At 37.2% G+C, this 20709-nt stretch overlaps 1 protein-coding gene across 3 annotated transcripts in view; it reads right to left on the bottom strand.

Annotated features, from left to right (window-relative positions):
• Positions 1-20709, bottom strand: part of PRKCE (protein kinase C epsilon) — a 287837-nt gene that overhangs the window by 187346 nt on the left and 79782 nt on the right. For all 3 annotated transcript variants that reach the window (XM_039386959.1, XM_027723395.2, XM_027723394.2), the window contains exon 2: positions 2535-2598. In XM_039386959.1, coding sequence (XP_039242893.1) covers positions 2535-2598 — 64 coding nt within the window. The remainder of the gene's footprint in view (positions 1-2534; positions 2599-20709) is intronic.

Here is a 20709-nt window from a genome sequence, read left to right as displayed (position 1 = left end):
GTTACATTATTGACTGCTGATAACTAGAAATCTGCTTATATCACCTAGAAGAAGCAAGTCTAGTTTTCAGTACACAGCATTACAAGACAATAGTGGTCGGTGAGTATATACTACATTTCAGCAGCTGAAATGTTTTACTGCTTTTTTAAAAAAACTGATAACTGAGAAACATGCAACTTGATTGCTTCCTCCAGTTAAAATTGTTGCTACAGGTATTTTTATTTTCATGAATTGCCTTTTTTTTTCGCCTCCAGAATTCCAGGTGAAATAGTGATACCCATTTGCTATGCACTCTGTCGCTATTCACAATGAAAACTGGAGCTCAAAAACAAGATCCTGGTTAACAAATTAGGACAAGAGTGGCAATCATCTCAACCAACCCTGGCCGCTCAAAGTCATACATTTAATATAACCCTAATCTTATGTTCCTTTTATATTCAAGAAATACAGATGAAGTACCGTGAACTTACCCATTGAAATTCATAAAATACACATCAGATGTATTCTCTTTACATACATACATATGTAAATATGTATATATCCATAAAATGAAAGAGGCATTTTTGAAACACACAGAATAAGCTACTTTCATGTGGTTTAGGTGCTTCTGTTCACTACACAAGGATCCATAGAGTTGTTATGTTACACTAGGTGCTTCATTAAGATAGCTGAATATCCAAAATTAGCTAGGCCATGGTCCTAACAAAGGAGTCCAAATGAGGATTTCATAACATCACTAACAGAACACCACAAAAACGAACGGTTTACAAACTCTTGTACAAACGTGGTCCAATTTCCCTTGTGAGGAAAACTGTAACTTTCCTAGAGAATTTTGCAATACTTCTACACAACACTTTTCCACAGGTATTTAATTGCATGGAAAGCTCTAAAGGTATACAAGTCCTATTGCATTTCGTAAGCACCAACTTCTCCAGAGTTCTACCAAATTAACCCCAACTAAAGCCTCTTGGTCTTCCTGAGGGCTTCCCATAAGACAACATTCCATAAGCTGTTTTCCCTCCCTTGCTGGCCAATTTCCATTTGAGCATTCCCCTTCAATGCTAATGTAGCAACACAAATTCTAGTTCTGCAAGTTTCTTTCCAAGCCCCTTTCAAGTATCACAGGGTAATGCACCACATAATAAAGGAGTCATTACCATAGCCATTTTTTATTTTCCTGTATAAAAGGCTAGAGAGTTCTAAACAACTTTTGAAGAACAACATAACACCCTTCTTCCTGCCCGTTGACAGTCTGACACACTTGAATGCATCTTGTGATGAAATACTAACAGTATGCTCATCTGGGTATCAATTAGCTATCAGTGGACAGTTGAAAGAACATTCACCTGCCCTATGACATAATCACATCAATGCTTTTAACCACATTTCAGTTAATCATTGTCAGGCCAGTTAAAAAGATAAGTGGAAACTACTATTTAACTGAGATTTTCTTCAATATGCAGGAAGAAAAATTGCAGAGCATATCTTATGTGGGTACAAAATGTGGTTATAAAGTTTGAATAACAGCTTCCTTCATTTTTAAAATTCAGGATTTATAGCAATATGTGTTTTTGTAAGCTACTGCTAGTAATTGGTCGGAGTGCAGCAATTCATTACAGAGAACAGAAAGATAAACATGCTCTTCCGCTGTTTCTCAACTGTGCCAGGCAAAATAATTTCATTTCATAGCATTTTAGGTTTCAGGTCCTGTCAGGGTTTATGTGAATCTTCTTTATGTACCGTGAACCAACAATAACCTCATTTAGCTGAGCTCTATGAGCTCCTGGGAGAAGCTGATCAAAGCTGATTGGTGGACATAAATTAAAATAATCAAACCCAAACCAATCATCTAGGCCATTTCAGTAGATCAGGCTGTCATCAAGTGCATGACTAAACTACACAGATCTGCTTCTTCATAAATTATCTTGTTCCCACCATATATCATTTCACTCTGTTCAAAGTTATCTTTAGAAACTTTAGAAAATTATCTTTAGATTTTTTTCTCAAGAATTTAATAAATACTTCTCTTCTATATTTGGAGTTTTTTCCAACATGTAACTGCTGTGTCATAAAAATGAAAACACCTCTTAAAATTATAACATTTTGGTCATTCCTTTACTTGAAAAAGAAAACATTTAGTGGAAAAATACCAAATATTAGAATAATTTAAAAAGCAAATAAACTCTAGCCCCTCAACTTTGACATCTTATCATTTCTACCTACATAATGGTTAGCAGTCTTCAGAAAAAAAAAGATTCTGGAAGTTTCCTCTGGAAATTAATCCTACTAAACTACTATCAGTTCATTACTGGCCTTTTAGTTGGTGTTGTTACCATTAGGGATTAACAGAGTAAGACAAAACTACAACTTGCTTATTGACTCACAGGCAGATAAATCAAAATGTGTTCATTTTAACTTGACCTCACACAGATTTTAGAGCATACCAGCATGTACCTCCTCTAATACTTCCATTACAGAGACCCTTGGAAGATTCCATTCATGAAAAAATAAGATAAAATATTGAAAGTCCCTACCTTCACCTGATGATCCTGAAAGGTCTATGATGACATACACTCTCCCTTCTGGCTCCAAGTCAATCTGTAATCAAGAAAAGAATTAGAGAAAAAACACCTTAGAATGGCTCCCAAAGCAAGTGACTGCACAGGCAGGAAACAAAAAGTTTCCAAACATCACAAAGCCAAGGTGTAGGCAGGACACACTGACTCCCAACAGAGCTTCCTTTTGCAAAGCGGTGTTGGGGACTCTGTACCTTCACTGGAGTAAAAAAGAAGTGTACATGCTTGGAAAGTTGGAGCTCAGTGAATTTTATGTGTCAAATACTTGAAGCACTGTTCTGCCATACATTTATACCACTATTTGCAAGAAGACAAGGAAGAAAGTTAAAAACTGCTGTAACTGAATAACTTTTTTACTGTAAGTTATACTGAGCCCAGCTATGCAAATGTGGAAAACAACACTGTGACCTATTCAGATCCCAGCAAGACAGATCAGCTCTGGTCACAGAACAGGGGAAATGAACACACACAGCTTGTAGGGCCGGTTAACACGTGTTTATAATACTCCCTTTGTATCTCCACTAGGAAAAAGAAATACATGCTTTATCCTCTTTTTCTGAAACACAAAATTTGTTTATTTCTGCACCATTCTGGTAGATTTTAAGGAGCCTTTGCTCTTGTGGAGATCACTTTCACTCTGCATGAAATACAGGTGCTCAGTATTAAACTGCCATATTTCCAAGATTTCACAGGCTGCGAGAATAAGCTCCTGTAACTTTTAGGCACTGCAATGAAGAGTTCATTACAAATCTTTCTGTATTTCACCATGTTTCATCAGTAATTCTCAATGTTGCTGGATTTGACTATCTTAATGGTGCGCCACATATTAAAAAGAATTTTTGCCACCATCCATCTCTCAAAAATTAAACTGTAACTAAAACATTATGTAATCAATAGCTCTTACTGTCACATAGCAGCTGTCATGTGATTTCAGAGACTGAGTGACGCGATGTCACTTACATTAATACAGTATTTTCAACCTATTTTAGTAAGAAAAGCACACAGATAAAATTGTGTGCCTGCTGCCAGGGTGCCTCAAGGGGCCTTGTCTGCCAGGTCCTGTCCTGTGTCTCACCACTTCATCCTGGAATGGGTGGTCAAGGAAGCACCGGGCAGCCCCAGTCATGGCCATCAGGTGCCCCCCTGAGGATGGGGGCAGGCCAGGGCCATGCCCTGGCCAGGATATGTGCTCTGCTCTCCATGACAGAAACCCCCAAACTTGCTTGATGCTTCTGCTACTTGATGCTACTTGATGCTGCTGCAACCGTACACAGAGCTTGCGGCTGGGAACAGGCAACCTCCCCTCCCACATCATCACAGCCTTCCTCTTCCTCCTGTGCCTCCCCCCTGCTCTGCTACAGCAGGGGAATGTGGTCTTGCTTTCCCTGTGTCAGCAAACAACACCCTCCTAAGTCACGAGTGACATCAGGGCACAGCACTAGGGCAGCATGAGGTGATAACCAGGAGATCACCGATTCACACTAACGACTTAGGAGACCAAACGATTGGTCTTGGCAAATCAGCAAGTAAATGAGGAAAGGAAGGAGGCAGCAGAACATCCAGGCTATGCCATGCTTTGCCAGCCTACGTTCAGCGGGCAGCTTCATGGGGCCACCTTTTTTGTGTCTAGGTTTCTCTCATCATCTGAGAGGACCTTGACAAGAGGGGCACCTCTGCTTTCTCCCCTCTTTTTGGCCACGGCTGCTGAATGCATCAGGGTGATGCAAGCTCCTCTTTCCACTGACCAGCTTCTCACAGAAATGCTTCTCTGTCCTTCAAGAGTGAGCCAGTAGAGGAGTTCACAGGTCCGGCTGATGTCATCGGACCAACGGATCAAGAAAATGATCTCAGCAGCTGTATTTTAAATAGATGAGGCAGGAAATAGGTGTTAGCAAGGCCAGGGGTTACTCAGAGGAGAAGAAAATGAAAGCATGGTTGAGTGGCTTTTTTATAAATAATAGTGTTGAATATTCAAGTAAAGACATTTGTAACGATTTCTGAATTGGCTGCATGAGTTCTATGGGGGAGGTTTTTGGGCTTTTTTGGCTTTTTTTTGCTTTAAATAAAGCTGCTGATCTTGAAAGACTGTTCTTCTCCCTTTGCCATTTTTAAATAAGAAAAATATTAGAAGATCAGAGGCACAGGTGGATGAATAGACTTTGATGTCTATGCTGAGGGAGGCTTTTGAAAAACTGCTATAGCACTCAACAGATGGCTGTATTAAAGACAGATATGTCTAATGCTCTGTTTGTATCAGCACCATACTCTGTTTGTTAAGCTTTCAGTAAAATACTTTATGCAGTTCAAATCCCAGCATCACACACACACATAAAACTCCAACACCATCCCTGCAGAAGAATCAGGCGTCTGGAGGAGTTAGTGCCCACCATCACAAAATCTCTCTTCTGCCCATTTAATTACAAACAGCATTGGAAGCAACTCAGGAAAAAGGCTGGAGCACTGAAACCAAGTTTCCATTACCCATCAAGTGGACTGTTTTCATTTATATTTTATTAGAAATGATGTTTACTGATTTTGAATTGGAAATTTTGCTGATGCTTTAAGCAAAATGAACCGTTTATGAAATGGAATCTCTTTTACAAAGACAGCATGTTTTAGTCTTAAAATATTCTAATACCAATAAGAATGAAATGGACATTCTTATCTTTATATTTATAAAATACCCACATTTCATTTCAGTGAGTACCTGTGCTGACAATCTCATCAGTCACACGAATTAGTAGTCTGGCCAGAAGCCAGCAGCTCAGCTGTCTCAGCTGGCCTTACATATAAAAAGAACACCCCAGAAAAAGCAGAGTCCCCTAAACTGATAAGAATCCTTTGTTTTATCTGAGGTATTTCATTTACCAAGGCAAATAGAGAATAAAAAGGGCTGATTCTACCTTAATTTTTAATTAAAAATTTCTAATTTAATGCCTAGAAACATAATGGCATAAGTACCTCCAAAATAGTCAGATTACTAGAATATGCATGCCTTTTCTTTCAATCTGCACATTAAACTACCCTTAGACTCTGCAATGTCATTTTATAAATAAGTAACAAAAGATGCATACAGCAAAATCTAAAGTTCCCATGCATTTTTCACCAAATGCCCTGAAAGTTATCACATGTGAAATGCTCTTAGACATATGTAACCAGAAACAGAATGACTGGCCAAATTCAGCTGAATATAACAGACATTCTTGAATTCAATGGAAATAGTCTGATCACGGCAATTCTGATTCTGACCCTTCTACTTGACTAAAAATACTCCCTCTGAATGCAGCCAAGCTTTTATACATGCAGAGAGACACTATGAGAAGATATCTAAAAAGACATGACTATTCAAAAGGACAACAGAGAACAAGGCAAGATGCAAACTAGGGATGGGATGGAGGAGTTGATACAAAAGCAGCTTTGCTGCAAGCAAGACATATTGCAAAATATGCGCCTCGCACATATACATCACATTTTCCACATGCAGCAAAACATGTAACAACTATCATTGAGCAAAATGTTTGATCACCAAAGCATTTTATCCTGTTACTGACCCATGCTATTGTTGTGACTTTCGCTAAAATACAGCTTTAGCATGTGTAAGTACAATTAATTATAAAGGTACTTTAAACAACTTCTATATTGTTCAAATAATCCATATGTGGCATCATATTGAGATGAGTACAATCATTGTTGGAAAGCAGTACAGATCATCAAAAACTGCAGGCACGAATAAAACCTATTAGTAGCCTGTTTCAGGGAACAAAAGGCAACCATCCATAAAACCAGACATACTTTCAGAGGAAAAAACCCGTGTTGAAACCAAGGCCAAGCTTCAGCATATTGAAGGCATTTATACAGTTTCACAGTCATTAATGGATTTTATTTTCAACACCCTTCTGAGACAGTTCCCCATCTGCAAAATGGGATACTCCCAAAGGCACAAGCTAGACTAAATGACTTGCCAGAAAGTCATACAAGAAGGCTATGGTTAAACAAGAAAACTCTGGTCTCCGGAGGCCCAGACTGCCCACTGGACCATTTCTCCTACTCCTCAGTTAAGCTTCACTTTGTCAAGCGATACACATCCTGCCTTCCAGCAGAACCAGAGACTACCAAGCACTCTTTTTTTTTTTTTTAAACAGCTTTAATGGTACGTATCTAGGAGCCAATTTCCTTTCTTCTCCATTCAGTTAATACTAAGCTGTAAAAACAATACAACCAAACAAAAAATGGCATAAATATTTCTCTGCACCATTTCCAAAGCACCACAGTTCTTGGGCAACTCTGGAATAACACAAAATTCAATCAAACTATGCAGAATATTGTGAAAATGGTTCAGCTTCTCCTCAAGATTTGTTTTTTTGCAAGTTCTTAACTCCTATGTATTCTTCTGAAAAACTGAGCCCTAAGCTCAGCTAGAAGCTCACCGTTTTTCTCCTCTCAGGTGCAAGACATTAATTCCCACCCCTAAAAATAAGAAACTTGGACAGAATTCTCTTAGACTGCGATTTTCTAATGAAACCACATACTCACTAATCTTACAGAGACGAGGAAGATTAGGATATGCTATGAAAATACTCGGATTGCACTGATGCTTCATATTTGAATATGAATAAGCCTGAATAATTCTGTCAGCATTTGGGTTGGGTTTTTTTTTTGTTCTATTTGACAGCACCAGCACAGAGATTTTGCATGCTTTATGGAGCAAACTGAGACCTGTTGTAAACAAGTAATAAACTACTGTCTTCAATGGCTCAGTGCCCCATTGCCATAAGTTTTCATTTGATCATAAGAGAGTCCATCAGCCATCTATATTCCAATACAAGAATGTCACCTAAGACTGAGTGCACTGCACTCATTTAAAAGCCAACTTATTTCAAGAGAAATTTAAGGACAGTCATTGACAGAAATGCAGATCTGAAATAAACAATGAGTAGATAAATGCATTTTCCATAACCGAACTTCCCAATAGCACAAAGGTTGAGTCAGTTCTACTCTGATCTTCCTTTAGCTAGACAGTATATGAAACAATGCAAAACTCCTTTAAACCTAAAGCTGTTGAGGATTTTGGCAACAGTATAAACCTAAACAGACTGTATAAGCCACAGAAACAGAAAGAATTAAATCATAAAACCTGCTTTGCACCTCTTCTTGTGATGCTCTAGGATTATCTGATATTTGGGTAGCTTAAAGCATAAACATCCAAGCACATGATCTGTCACTGCAGATGGTTATTTGAGTCACATCAGACTTGAGAAGTCAGTATGTTTTAACCCTTACTGAGCACAGCACAACAAAGTTTCTCGCTGAACATACAACTTCTCTGAAAGAAGGGAAGAAATTGTGCTTATAGTGCCAATAGCTGCAAAGGCTGAAGGGGTGTGTGGGGGTTTCATCTGTCTGCTATTTTAAGAGGCATTTACTTATCCAATTTTGATAAAATACTATTTCCATGAAAATGCATAAGAAAATCAGAACAGTTATAATGTAATAGAAAATGAATGGAAATAGTCTGAGCTGGTCTTAGCCATGAAATTTTTCTGCTTCAATTTAGACAGCTAATACAGTACCTATTTTAACTTATTTAAAAAAATTAAAACATAAACAGTGATATTTTTTAAATGACTGAAGCCCAAGTTATTTAAAAACTTTCAAAACCACCATCAGCATTGGAACAGAAGCAAACTTGACCAAAAAAAAAAAAGCTAGAGGTATGATTAAACTTGCAAACTTGCTACCCAGCATTCACACCTGAATCCCTAGCAAGCTCACCTGAAATGAATAGTTTTGCAAAAAGCTACATAAGGTCAGCAAAACAGCTGAGAAAAAGTTATTTAATAATATTATCTGAAAATGACCAATTTCAAATGTCACATCATTAATTACAAAAGGTAAACTTGACTTTTAAAGAAATTATCCAGAAAACATATATAGAAAACTTCCCTAGAATCTCCATTTTTCTGTGATTTTCCCCCCTCCCATCAGCCTCTTGCTCTTCTGGCAAAGAAAGCAGGGCTCTTTGAAGTCAGTGTACTGCCACAAAGTTCACAAATCTGCCTTTGATTATGCTTGTTATATATTTGATTATTATAATTACAGAGAAACATAACACAGCCTGCTACATTGTAATTGACCACAATGATATACATAAAAGTTCAGAAATTTTGGCCACAGGGGTTCTATCAATTATTTACTCATACTCAAAAGTCAACAAAAAACCCCATCAAATATCTTGCATGACCTACAGAAAACATCAAACACTTTCCAGTGTCTAACACATGCACAGACATAATACGGAACAGAAGCAGCCAGTGGAAAAAAAGATTCAGCTGAAGTAACCACAGTATTCAGAAATCAATTCTAAAACAAGAATGCTTCAGTTACTTAATATAGCATATATAATGCTCAATTGCAGCATGCAGAATCACACATAATATGACTTTGGCCCTCCATGATCTACTGTACCTATGGCACCAAAGAAGGTGCGTTTCTGAATGCATAGCGACACACGTACATGTGACATACTCATTTTTGTGTGTTAGAAGGAAGAACAACTTTAACAGACCACTGTGCTGGGATTAGGATGTTCATGGCTCATTTTCTGGTAGAATCCAGAAGGTGAACTTGGACAGCTGGCTATGCAAAAAGACAGCAGAGCAGTACAAACGGCTGCAAAGGCATCAAGCAGCATGACCACAGAAGGGTCACTGCATGAAACCAAGCTTCTGACTTCATGATCTGAAGAGAATAAAAGACTATCTTCACTTCTTTGAAAGCTTCAGGTAGTGGAGAGTATGTATGGCACAAGGTATTACCTATTATTAACTCGTTTAGGAGTTATATGACAACCTGGTTAGGGTTTCTAAATACCTACACTCACAATTCATGACAACGAGAAAAAAATCAATAAGAGAGAGATCTCTTTATGAGCAGAAAAATAAGTCAATGACCTTAAGAGATAAGGCTGCCTGGACTAATCATTCCAGGCATTCTGCATGTGAACAGATCAATGGACACTCGTACTAGTAGGAATGTTTCAGACACGAGTGTGTGCTGTTTGTTGGTTTATTTAACCCAGTACAGTTATTTTGATGATGTAAATGTCTTCTATTATTAAGCCTTATGAAGGCAGGGGAATAAGCCAAAGTTATGTAGTACTTTTTCACTGTATAATATCTACAGTAGAAATGGAGGTTGCATTATTTTAGTAATGGTAATGAAGGTAAAGCACAAAGGACAAGCCGAGAGACAACATGAAGTACAATGCATAAGAGCTGGGTTTGGCTGAGCAACACTCAACTAGACTTTTTGAGTGAAAGTACAGTAAAACCATCTACTGAAAAAAAGTCTGCAAAAAGCCATTCACTTGAAACATCTGCCAAATGCATTTCAAGAAAGAAATGAAACTCTTCAGAGCACAAACACTTTCCTAAACAGATGGTTATTTGATTTAAGAATAAAGGAACTGCATTGCGTGGAAAGATCTGACCTGTAATTTCATCACAAGGCTTTTCAAAATGTATTCTTTAATGCACTAGTGCAGTGTCACTCTTCAAACCATAGGGAAATAATTAGCTGTCAAAAGTATTTAAAACACATTTATTGTCTTGGCTTATGGGTATTTTTAATGTCATGCTACAGAACTGCAACCAGAAGGGAGGGAGTTACCTATACACCTAGCAATAAAACATTGAATAGAGAATCAGGACTGCAAACACATAGTGGTTGGCCAATTACTACGTGTTAAAACCGATAAAGGTTGTCAAATTATTTTACCACAGTACAATTTCAGACAACCACTTGTTCCTACACCTAAACTCCTGGTTAGCATATTTGCTCAATCTAAGGAATCACCTAAACATGATGATTTAAATAGACATTTGGAGTTTCTCTTCATTACAACAATATTTCCTCTGAGTAGACACCTTTTCAACACTTTGGACAACCATTATGAAATAGGTATCTGCATAAAAGTAAGTACACAGATAAGCTGAGGACCTTAGAATTGACTGTTAGTTTTCCCAGTCACATACAAGAGTTTTGGTGCACTGCATACGTTTTTCCTTATTTCCCTGAGTATTTTCCATATTTCCCTACATCCCTCAAGCAAGACTTTCTGTGTGAAGACTTACAGATTAGGATATCAAAGCAACACTACTTGTTTCCTGTAAACCATATAGTATATTTCTTGCACTCTCCTCCTGCAAGGTATACTCTGGAGAACTCAAGGAACTCAAGACAGTATAATAGTAGGCGATATCCACATCACATTTCTGTACAATGAATAAAGGAAATATTTGTGCTGATTTTTAGACCTCAGAAATCAGGGAGATTAACAGCTGGAAGATCCAAGACTGAGGTGGTATAAAATCCTTCCTAAATGCAGTAAAATAATCTTCAAAAACAGGATACAAATAAATGCTAGGAATTGTGATATTTAGATGATGTCAAGTTGCCCACAAAACAAAACCCACGAAAGAGATTATTCTGGAACTTGCCTATTAACCAAAAGTACGGAACATCAATGACACCCTGGTTTAAGTAAAGCTTTCTCTTGCCTTAGAGAGATCTTCCCAGATACTAGAAAATAAATATACCTTACATGAAACCTCGGCCCAAACTAAGCAGATAGCGTTAATCTCAGACCCTTCACATATTTTCAGTCTTTCAAACACTACTGTGCAACACCTGTCAGTAACTTTAGAGAGAGTTCTGACTGGACTAACAGCCGTCAATGAGTCGGACAGAAGAATGGAGCAGGAAATTGAATCCACTTCGGTTTCGCTCTAGTTCGGGCTCAGTTGTAAGTAAAGCTGCTCTGGCTTTGTTTCAGTTAACAACAAAACTCACATCTAGGTTTTGTTCCAAATAAAAACCTCTCTATATTAAGACAACTACTACTGCTTATGAGTTTGAATTCAGTTCAGCTCCTGGGGAAGAAAGGAGAAAGGCCTTCTTATCTGAAAGGCAAGCACATTAAATGTACTCTCCATTTGAATTCGTGATAGAAACTAATCCTCCATTAGGAAGGAAACAGCTTGATTCAATATGCTGCAAAGGGACAAACTGTATTTTGATGACACTGGCTGGAACTTTTAAGTAGCTTGTTGATGTGCAACACCGGCATCAGCTACAAGCCAGAGTGCAGCAGCAGAGAGAAGAAAAACTCTGATTAGTAAATTTTTACTCTTCTCTTTTGCCAGTTTGATTTAGATATGAATGAGATTCCCTCTCCCCACAACTCCCAGCTAAAGTGGTTGAAACCACTGAGTATGCAATTCAGATAGCCCTGGAGGTGTGCCCAGAGGTGCCTTTGATCTCAGTAACTGCCTATGAATTACTAAGATCTTTCCCTCAAATTTCCAGAAAACAAACAATATCTTATTTTAAGAAACATCTCTAGAAGCTACAAAAACTTGCCTGATAATTCTGCAGTATCCAAGCTGCTCCTCCTTCTGTGTAAAACTGGACTTTTAACATGACAAAATCCCTGAGCTCCTTTGCAGTTTACCTTAGTGTACCATTCATGAAGTTTTGGCTGATAATCAACGTGTCAGCACTGCTGAGTGTCACTGAGTCACATAGTGACTGACTTGAGTTTTTGTTTCAAGTCTCACCTTGGCACCCAAGGCTAAAGAAGGCTGCAGGGCTGAACTCTTTGAATTACCCAGAAGGTCAAACTACACTGAGGTAGTTCCAAAGAGGGGCAGCTCCATGGACAGGCAAGAAACAAAGAACACTATTTCAGATAGGCAGAACTGAAGAAAGACGTAGAAATAACATAATACAGGGACAGAAATACCTTCAATTAAAAACACACGTGAATAAGAAGAATAAAGGATGCAGGGAAGCAGACAATCATGTCATGCAGAGAAGAAAATTATATATACAGCTCAGAAGTGGCATGAAGTTGTCACAAGGAAACAAAAGGAAGTTAAAAAACATTTCAAGAAAAAAGCCAAGTTAAAATTCTTTGAAAAAAAATGCAAAATTTTCTTTTGGAAATATTAACCTCTTTTAACCTCATTCTTAAATCTGAGAACACTACTCATTACTATTTCAACTGTTTTGCTATGTCAAAAGACCATGGCTTTATCCCAAACATAAAGGGTAGGTTTTTAAAAAGTAATAAAGAAGTTTCGAACAGTTTTTAAATCAAGACACTAAAACCATGACGACTTACTTTATTATTCATCCAGGGAATGGAAGGCTTATCATTTGTTAAAATGTCTCTGTTTAGATATACTTGTAATTGATAATTTTAATAAATTAAATGCAATTTTAAAAAATGTATCTCCTACTTTCCCATTCGGGTTCACCACAGATATGTCTCTATTTTCAAGAAAAGAAACTGAAAAGCAAAAAGGAAATAGTTACCTTACAGAATTATCTAAGTTTGGGTTATAGAAAGGAGATTGCAAAAATATCACAAAAATATTGGTTTCCCAGTTAAAAAAAAATTTCTTCACCAAGCACAAAGATGAAAGCATAAATGCACAAGCTTCAAGAATTACAAATTAATGTTCTTCTGCTAGGTCATGAAGATGGTAGAAAAAGGTATGTTCTACGCAAATATTCTCTATGACCTTTCATATATGTATCTGCAATGTGAGTTTCTTTACAACAAACACTGACATTACAATAAACAATCACTGCATGATATACAAACCACAATAGTTACACAGAATTGGCATCAAGTATTTAAACAAAAGAATCCTTTCTGAAAATATCTCTCCTACTTACAGCCTGCCAAGAATTGCACTGATTCAGAGACTTTGATCGTTACGTTCTAAAGAAATTCAATTCCTCCAAAAAGGTAAATTCAAGAATAGCACCGAAACATTTAAGTTTCTTGAACAGAATTGGTTAAAAATGCCTCAAAATTTGACAGAAAATGTAACCCCCAATGCTATCTTATGTGCCTTTCTAAAAAAACTGCCAGGGGAACTAGCATTTTTACTTCCAGAAGAAAACGTTGGAAAATTCTCTCTTTGGTTTTACTTTCCCCCCTTTTTAGAAAGTATTACAATAAGATCTTTAGATAGGATTTAATAATGTTAGGGGGTTTTTCTAACATAGTTTCTGTGTTGCTCTGATGATATTTTATCCTCTGTTTAATCATCAGCTTAGAAAGATTAATGGAGCTAATTCTGTTAACAAAATGGCTATCCTGAGGACTACAATTGTCTGTGATTCACTTGGACTTCCTCTGCAGCTTTAACCATAACAAACCCATAGCAACTCTGAGACTCTTCAGATGTCAGCTGCAAAGCACTTTGTTAAAAGAACAGCTAAACAGAAAACTGATAAAGTCCATCCTACCCATGTTTAAATGCAAAAAGGAAAAACAAGTAAAATAAAATTTAGTAGCTTGACATACACTGCCAGGCAACCTATACTCCATGAAACAGAGACCAGAATGTACCATCTTGAATACAGAGATTACAGAAAAGGAAATGGCAAAAATAGCCACTACTATTATTACTGTTCCTGAAAAGTTAGACAGCACAGTCCATCAGCCAGAAGTGGTACACCAGGAATAGATATATATTCAAAACTTCCTAAGCACAAACACATTCCCATCCCTCTGCCATTAACTGGCATTTTTCTTTAGCATTTATTTTCATTTACTGCAGTGTTTTAAAGTGAATTACATGTGGAGTTCTCACACACTAAATATGAATCTTATGTGAACGATGCCTGCTAAACCTTTTTAAAATCTCGCTCTTTCATACATACAGATAACTTTCCAGTATTTCCTGGATTTAAGAAAAAAAAATCAACAGAAAAATCCACCCTGAGACTTAGTCTGCCTTGTATTGTAGGAATTTGGCTGTTCCTCTTTTAGTCCATGAGGAAACAGGAACAGCAGAGTCATTTACGGTTTTGTTCTTCAAAAAAATGATTATAATTCAAACCCTTTTTTGGGGGGTGGGGGGGCTAGGGGTGGGGCTTGGGTTTCTTTTTTATTTGTTTGTTTTGCCTTTTTTTTTTTTTTTTTTTTTGGTTAATACAAGAGGTTATTCAGGTATGGGTAATTTCCTTGCAAAAGCTTAGGTTAGATTTCATACAGCCAAATAGCCAGGACTCCTGGAACTGGACTCAAGATAACTGAATAATTTTTGTTCACTTAGCTGTTAGAATTTAGCTTTAAATGCATAAGAACCATTCAGTTCTGCTAATGGAGGGCAGAGCACACTGCCTACTTATTCCTGTATCAAATCAAGTAAGTAGAGCGAGGCTAACACCTGTCTTCCAAGAAACGTTTTCAGTCTTTTCTGAAAATGTCTAGGGATGAAGGATCTGCTACATTCTTTCTTAACCAGTTTCTTTAGTTTATCACTTTTAATGTGAAAGGAAATATGCACTATGATGTCCATTTTAATCTGTCTGGCTAGCCCTCAGTTCTTATTTTACCCTTCTCAGATTAAAAAGCTCTTTACTTTTTTAATGGTACTTTTACATACTCAAATTAAGTAACTTCCCATTGTTGCTTTTATTTAAAGCAAACCAGTGAGCTCAGAGTCTTTCCCTATATAGAATTTTCTCCAATATGTGAATGCTTTCAGAAATCCTACTGTGAGCTCTGCTATTGACCTGTTGGGTCACCTTGGGTAATAAACTTGATTAACCCTCTGTGTGCCTATTTCACTTCCTATAATTAGTCTTATTTAGAGTACAAATTTTAAAAAGTTCAGGCTCTCCTTAACACTGTTGTGCAATTAGGCCCTCATCATTTTACCATTATCTACACTGCATTTTGCGGGTTCTAAGCATGATGCCATATTAATAATCTGAACTGCTAAATCAACTAGGAGTAATCAACCGTTATTGTAGCCCATTGATAACCCTGCACATATGTCTGCTGGAGTGCACTTATCTCTTCCCAAAAAGCATGGGACCTTACCACTTGATTTCAAAAAAATTTCCATTTGGGGTATACAGCATAAGGCTTTTCAATTCTAATTCCACACGGAGAGGGTAGAGAGAGGTCTTGCAGAAAGTCTCTTTGGCCTTCAATACACTTTTTTTTCTTTAATTTCCAACCAGTTTATAAAATGTCGACCTCCCATAATCCTCCTATGTTCAGCCTACACTAGAAGGAGGAATAATTTCACACCTGGGGGAAGTGTCATGAAAATTCTGTCAGCTGTAAGAAGGGTGGAGGCAGGCAGGATAGGATTCTTCAGGAATACATCTAAGTTTTGGATACCCTTCTTCCTCATTCCTCCATGGTCGGCCTAAAATTTCCATGAGCGGTATCCCACACAGCTTGCAGAAATCTCTGCCTTAGACAACCCTATAATCAAAACTTAGTTCTATCAAAGTTTGTTTCAAAGTTCTCAAAACAGTCTTATCTGAAAAAACTTAACAGGTGATCTGCAATAGGAACTACATATTTACATTTTTTGCTAGAAGTACACAAACAGCTCCCAAAGATTTGCTTGACCACAGTAACAGCAATAGTCCAAAGACTTCAAGTACAGAAGAGGAAGTAAAATTACCTTTGTATTGGGGAGGAAAGTTTTTGTGTGGGTTTGGGAGGGGCAGCGGTTGTTTGGTTTGGATTTTTTTTGGTTTGTTTGTTTTGCCACCTGCTCCCCTTTTTTTTTTTTTTTTTAATGCAGTGTGTTTTCCTTACTAGGAAGTGAGATGAAAGCAATTCATGCACAAGTATGACCCTGTTAACTGTTCAGGCAACCCTCCCTTTAAGTAATAAGGCTCTTCTGGATCTTCATGATGTCTGTGTAATATTTCAGAGTAAGATGGATTGTTTCCATTCCTGATTCTCTTACCCTGTCCAATCTCTTGCTTGTGGCTCAGTCAAACATGTTGCATTTTAACTTTTCCCAGGAGTCTACACAGTTTCTGTTTTAGGTTGTTTCAGATTTTGTTCTCTGCAAAGCAGCTGACTTTAGAAATGCTTTCAATTTATCCCACTACTAAACCACTTCCCCATTAAGGAGAAATGCTCCCTCTCCAAAAATTCAACATATGTATATATGTGTGTGCATGCTAATAAAGTTGTTAAGTATTCAATGCTGAGATGCAGTGGGATCCAGTAAAGATGAAAAAGATGAAAATGTTAGCACTCTTGGGATCTGGCTCAAATAGTAGCTGGTATTCAGCCATGAAGATGTGACTAATTCTGGGCAATTTGGTAATTTTTCTTATATTATCCTCAAAAAAAAAATATTATGTAACTTTGGAATTGTGTTCAGAACTGAAGTAAAGCAATTTAGCAGCATTTTCCATATACCTGAGGAAATGCTGAGTAAAAAAATGGAAAAGTTGTTTTACTATTAAAATTTCTTTAAGATCATTATTTTTTATTTTTTGAAAACCTAATAAAAATCAGGTTAAATCTGAAGCTTGACCTGCAGATTTGTTCTCATTTTTGTCTTAGGTAATTTTAAAAGAAAATCTATTTTTTTTACCCCGAGAACAGTCCCAACAGTAAACCTGAAACATTACCAGGTATTTTAGAAATACTTCAATGACATTTTTTCCAGTATGACAAAGCTGAACACCCTGTCTAATCTGGTGTCAAGGAGAGCTGTCACTCCTGAGACAGTCAGGATCTTACAGGCATCCAAGTAACATCTGTAAAACAGGTATACCCTAAACCACTCTACAAAGCAAGCAGATGGCATAACCTGGCAGCCACATTGGGCTCTCCTGATACTCCTCACCCCTTCCACCCTTCACTCTTTGACAAATTGTAGACTTTAATGTAGACAGTGGCATCTTTTCTGACTGCTACCATAGATTTACTACAAAGCAAGGGAACTTCACTTTGGCTCACCCCTTGAACAATATCAAAGGAAGGAACTCTCTGACTCAGCAAAGTATAAACTTAAGACCAGACTAGTTTACTTGAATTTATTTTGTTACCACTTAAATGAGATGAGCTTTCCATCCTCCTTTAAAATTCTGTTATCAAATATACAGAGTAAAAACACAAGCAGCAGCAAACATGCTAGCATTAAAAACAATGGAGAGAGGCTAGCTCTCCGACTGCATGGGCACATTGTACAGATCTCACAAGACCTAACAGGCAATTTGGCAAGAAAGAACAATATTGGAATGAAAGACAATGCACATAAAAACTCAGCATTGTGAGAATTGACATTTTATCTATACAGTCATCAATTCTCAAGGAGTTTTTTCAGGTACAAAATTAACTAACAATGAGTGAATCAATACTTCATTCAGAATTAGTTGCACAATGTGTGGCTTTGATTTTATAACCATGAAGCAAGGCACATTTTAAAAACATGATTCTATATCAGTTACATGCTGGAAATTACAATTAATTCTGAGAGTTTGAGAAACAGCACTTCATTCTGGGACCCACAGTCTAACTAACTTCTATTAGAGCAACAGGTACTTCAGATACCTCCTACTCTGACTTTTGAATTTTATGGTAGCTTTCCTAGAAATTTAAGAGGTTATTTGAAAAGGTATTTTTATACCAAAATATTTCAGCAGCTAAGCATAAAATCTATTACATTTAATTATCACAATGTATTTGTCATTTTCTATAAAATTACTGAATATCAAGCTTTCTGAGAGGTTTAAATCACTGTTATTTTTGCGTCATGTCAATAGTAGTGTTTTGTTTATGGAGTCATTAAAAATGGTAATACAATATAAATAAAAACATGGTTTCATTCTCCTATGGCTAAGAAGCAGAGCACAAGTCAAACTAAACTGTATTCTTTACTCTCACCCATTTATCCTCCTTGTACTTCCCCTTACTTTGTCCATGCATCAGGCAAATTACTGAGTTCACACTGCAAAAATTTCTATAAAGAATCGTGTTTAATGGCAGTGTAAGAGCTCCTGTGAAGGATCCTGCATTGAAACACTTTTAGCTTGTGGCAGTGTTGCCCTCCACACCAAATTTACCATGAACCACCACCAGTGAAGGAAAACTGAAACGTTCACTCTGCAGACAGTAGGTCCTCCGAGGGAGCTTTGAGACACTATATGCGGGTGAAAAGAAGCTTTTGGAGAACATGGCAGCAGCAATGGGCTTACTTGGCTGCAGTCTGGATGTGATGACTGATTCAATCCTTAGTAATAAAACAACTTAACTTCAAAGATAATGAGCTGTCCAAAATCTAGGTAACCACCAAACCTCCTACTGGCTGCAATTTGTATTAGACTGCTATCAGTGACTCTGGGTCTTTCATACAGCTGGCTCTAGCTAACCAATGTTCAAAGAGCATCCCAACAATGTTTGGGCTTAGTAATCCAAAGATTTAAAAATATTAAAAAAAAAAATCTGTCAGGTCTCAAGGCTCCACATTTACTGGAAACATATTTGAGGAGACAGAAAGAAATTATACCCTTACTGACACAGAATTTTATTTCTCTCCCCTAAACCACCTCCCTCTCATGACCACCTCTACTGCTACAGAAATGCTCCACAAAAAGAGATGCAGTCAATAAAAGCAGAAAAAAAGACTGACTTTCTTTTTGAGAAATCAGACACACATAACAGCAAAATCATCCGGTTATCTATCTTACTCTCCTTGAAAATATCTGGCACTGCAGATATGGTTATAATCATGCCCGTGCTTTGCTTCTGTCTTATTCCACTATTTGTGGTGCATTGATTTTACTAAGTGTCACTAGATAGATGACACAAAAAGAAGGATGCCCAAGCAATGATTGTCAGGGATACTTTTATCCCTCAAGTTTATTACAAACCACACACAGCCATCTCTGGAAAGCAGCATCAGAAGAATACAGAGTAGATTTCAAAAGAAGGGAACTTCAACAGGAATGCTGAATGAAGTTCTATTTTAAGCTCCACCACAGAATCTTTAATATCATTCCAATGCTGCTGGGCTCAGATCTGTCAGGAAAAAAAACAAACTCAAAAAAGGAAGGTCTCAGCAGACCTGTGCTTGATTGTAGTATTCCAAACCTAAGGTTTAATCAATTCTCTTACTCATTCTACAGTTGTATGCATGCTGACAATCAAACACCATGAAGCTAAAAATGAAATGACATACTAAGAAAAATTTTGTAGACCAGTTTAACAATGGGGATTCCTGCTTGCTACTTGAAGAAAGTAAGATACTGAGCAGAGATATAAACTGTAGTTTGTACATACTGTATAAAAAAAACCCCCTCTAGTCAACAAATCTCTATCTGAAAAATTAATCCAGTTTTAGCTTATGGAAATTAATCCAGATTTAGCTTCTATTTCCTACTTATAAAACAGTGTACACAAACATGATTTTTTTTAACTCCTCAAAGTTAGATAAATATAAATAAAGCTCCCACATAGAATAATTTCCAGAAATCATCTTAAATGTGAAAAAAACCTGTTACTCTATGGGAGACTTATGACTGAAGAAGGGGAAACCACTCAAAAGCATGTGTAGTAGTATTATCCCACCTCACTGTTATTTTCAGGTTTGCTCCTTTCTTGCAAATGCTTGCCCAGAGAGTAAAATAATTCACCCTTAACTTTTATGCCTACAAGAAACAGCTTTGCACACTGAATCACAAACTTTAACAGAGTATTACTGAGTTAGTAACACTAACTCAGTATTATCTGGGACCCAGGATGTGTCCTGAGGTGTTTCAGAGACCACTGGCAGCATCCATTCTGTAGCTCCCACTGAATAAATTGGGCATTCAGTGTTGCTACCAGATGCCTCTGCAGCCTGCATGCAGGGCAGAAAGGGCTTCTCATGAAGTTGTATTATCCTCACAACACAAGCGCAAATTCATGGAGGACAGAGGATAAGCAAATGACAATAAGTACCATAGATGGAAAAAAATACTACCCCCTACAACTTCAAAAGGACACAGGAATATGGAACACCATGCACAAGCCAAGCCCCTACTCCCAATACACGAAATTCTTGAATCTGAGTGACATACAGAGATTTTTCTTTTTTTCTTTGCAACTTCAGTTGTGACACATTTTCGCCGTTTGCCATTATGTAATTTCTGTGCAATCTACCTGATATTTATAGGCTTTTGAGATCTCAGTACTATTATAAAAGTAATTCTAAATTTTGGACTCTAAGCACATGATAACATTACATCCACTAAGCCTCTTTTAAAAGAGCTCAGTCTTCATGTACCTACTAAAAACACATTAGAA

The sequence above is a fragment of the Pipra filicauda genome, unplaced genomic scaffold (genome assembly GCF_003945595.2).
Source record: "Pipra filicauda isolate LSUMZ 115617 unplaced genomic scaffold, ASM394559v2 scaffold51_size4534324_pilon, whole genome shotgun sequence".
In the NCBI taxonomy this organism is placed as follows: Eukaryota; Metazoa; Chordata; class Aves; order Passeriformes; family Pipridae; genus Pipra; species Pipra filicauda.
Note: the sequence above shows the minus strand (reverse complement) of the source record. Positions and strands in the feature narration are given on the sequence as shown.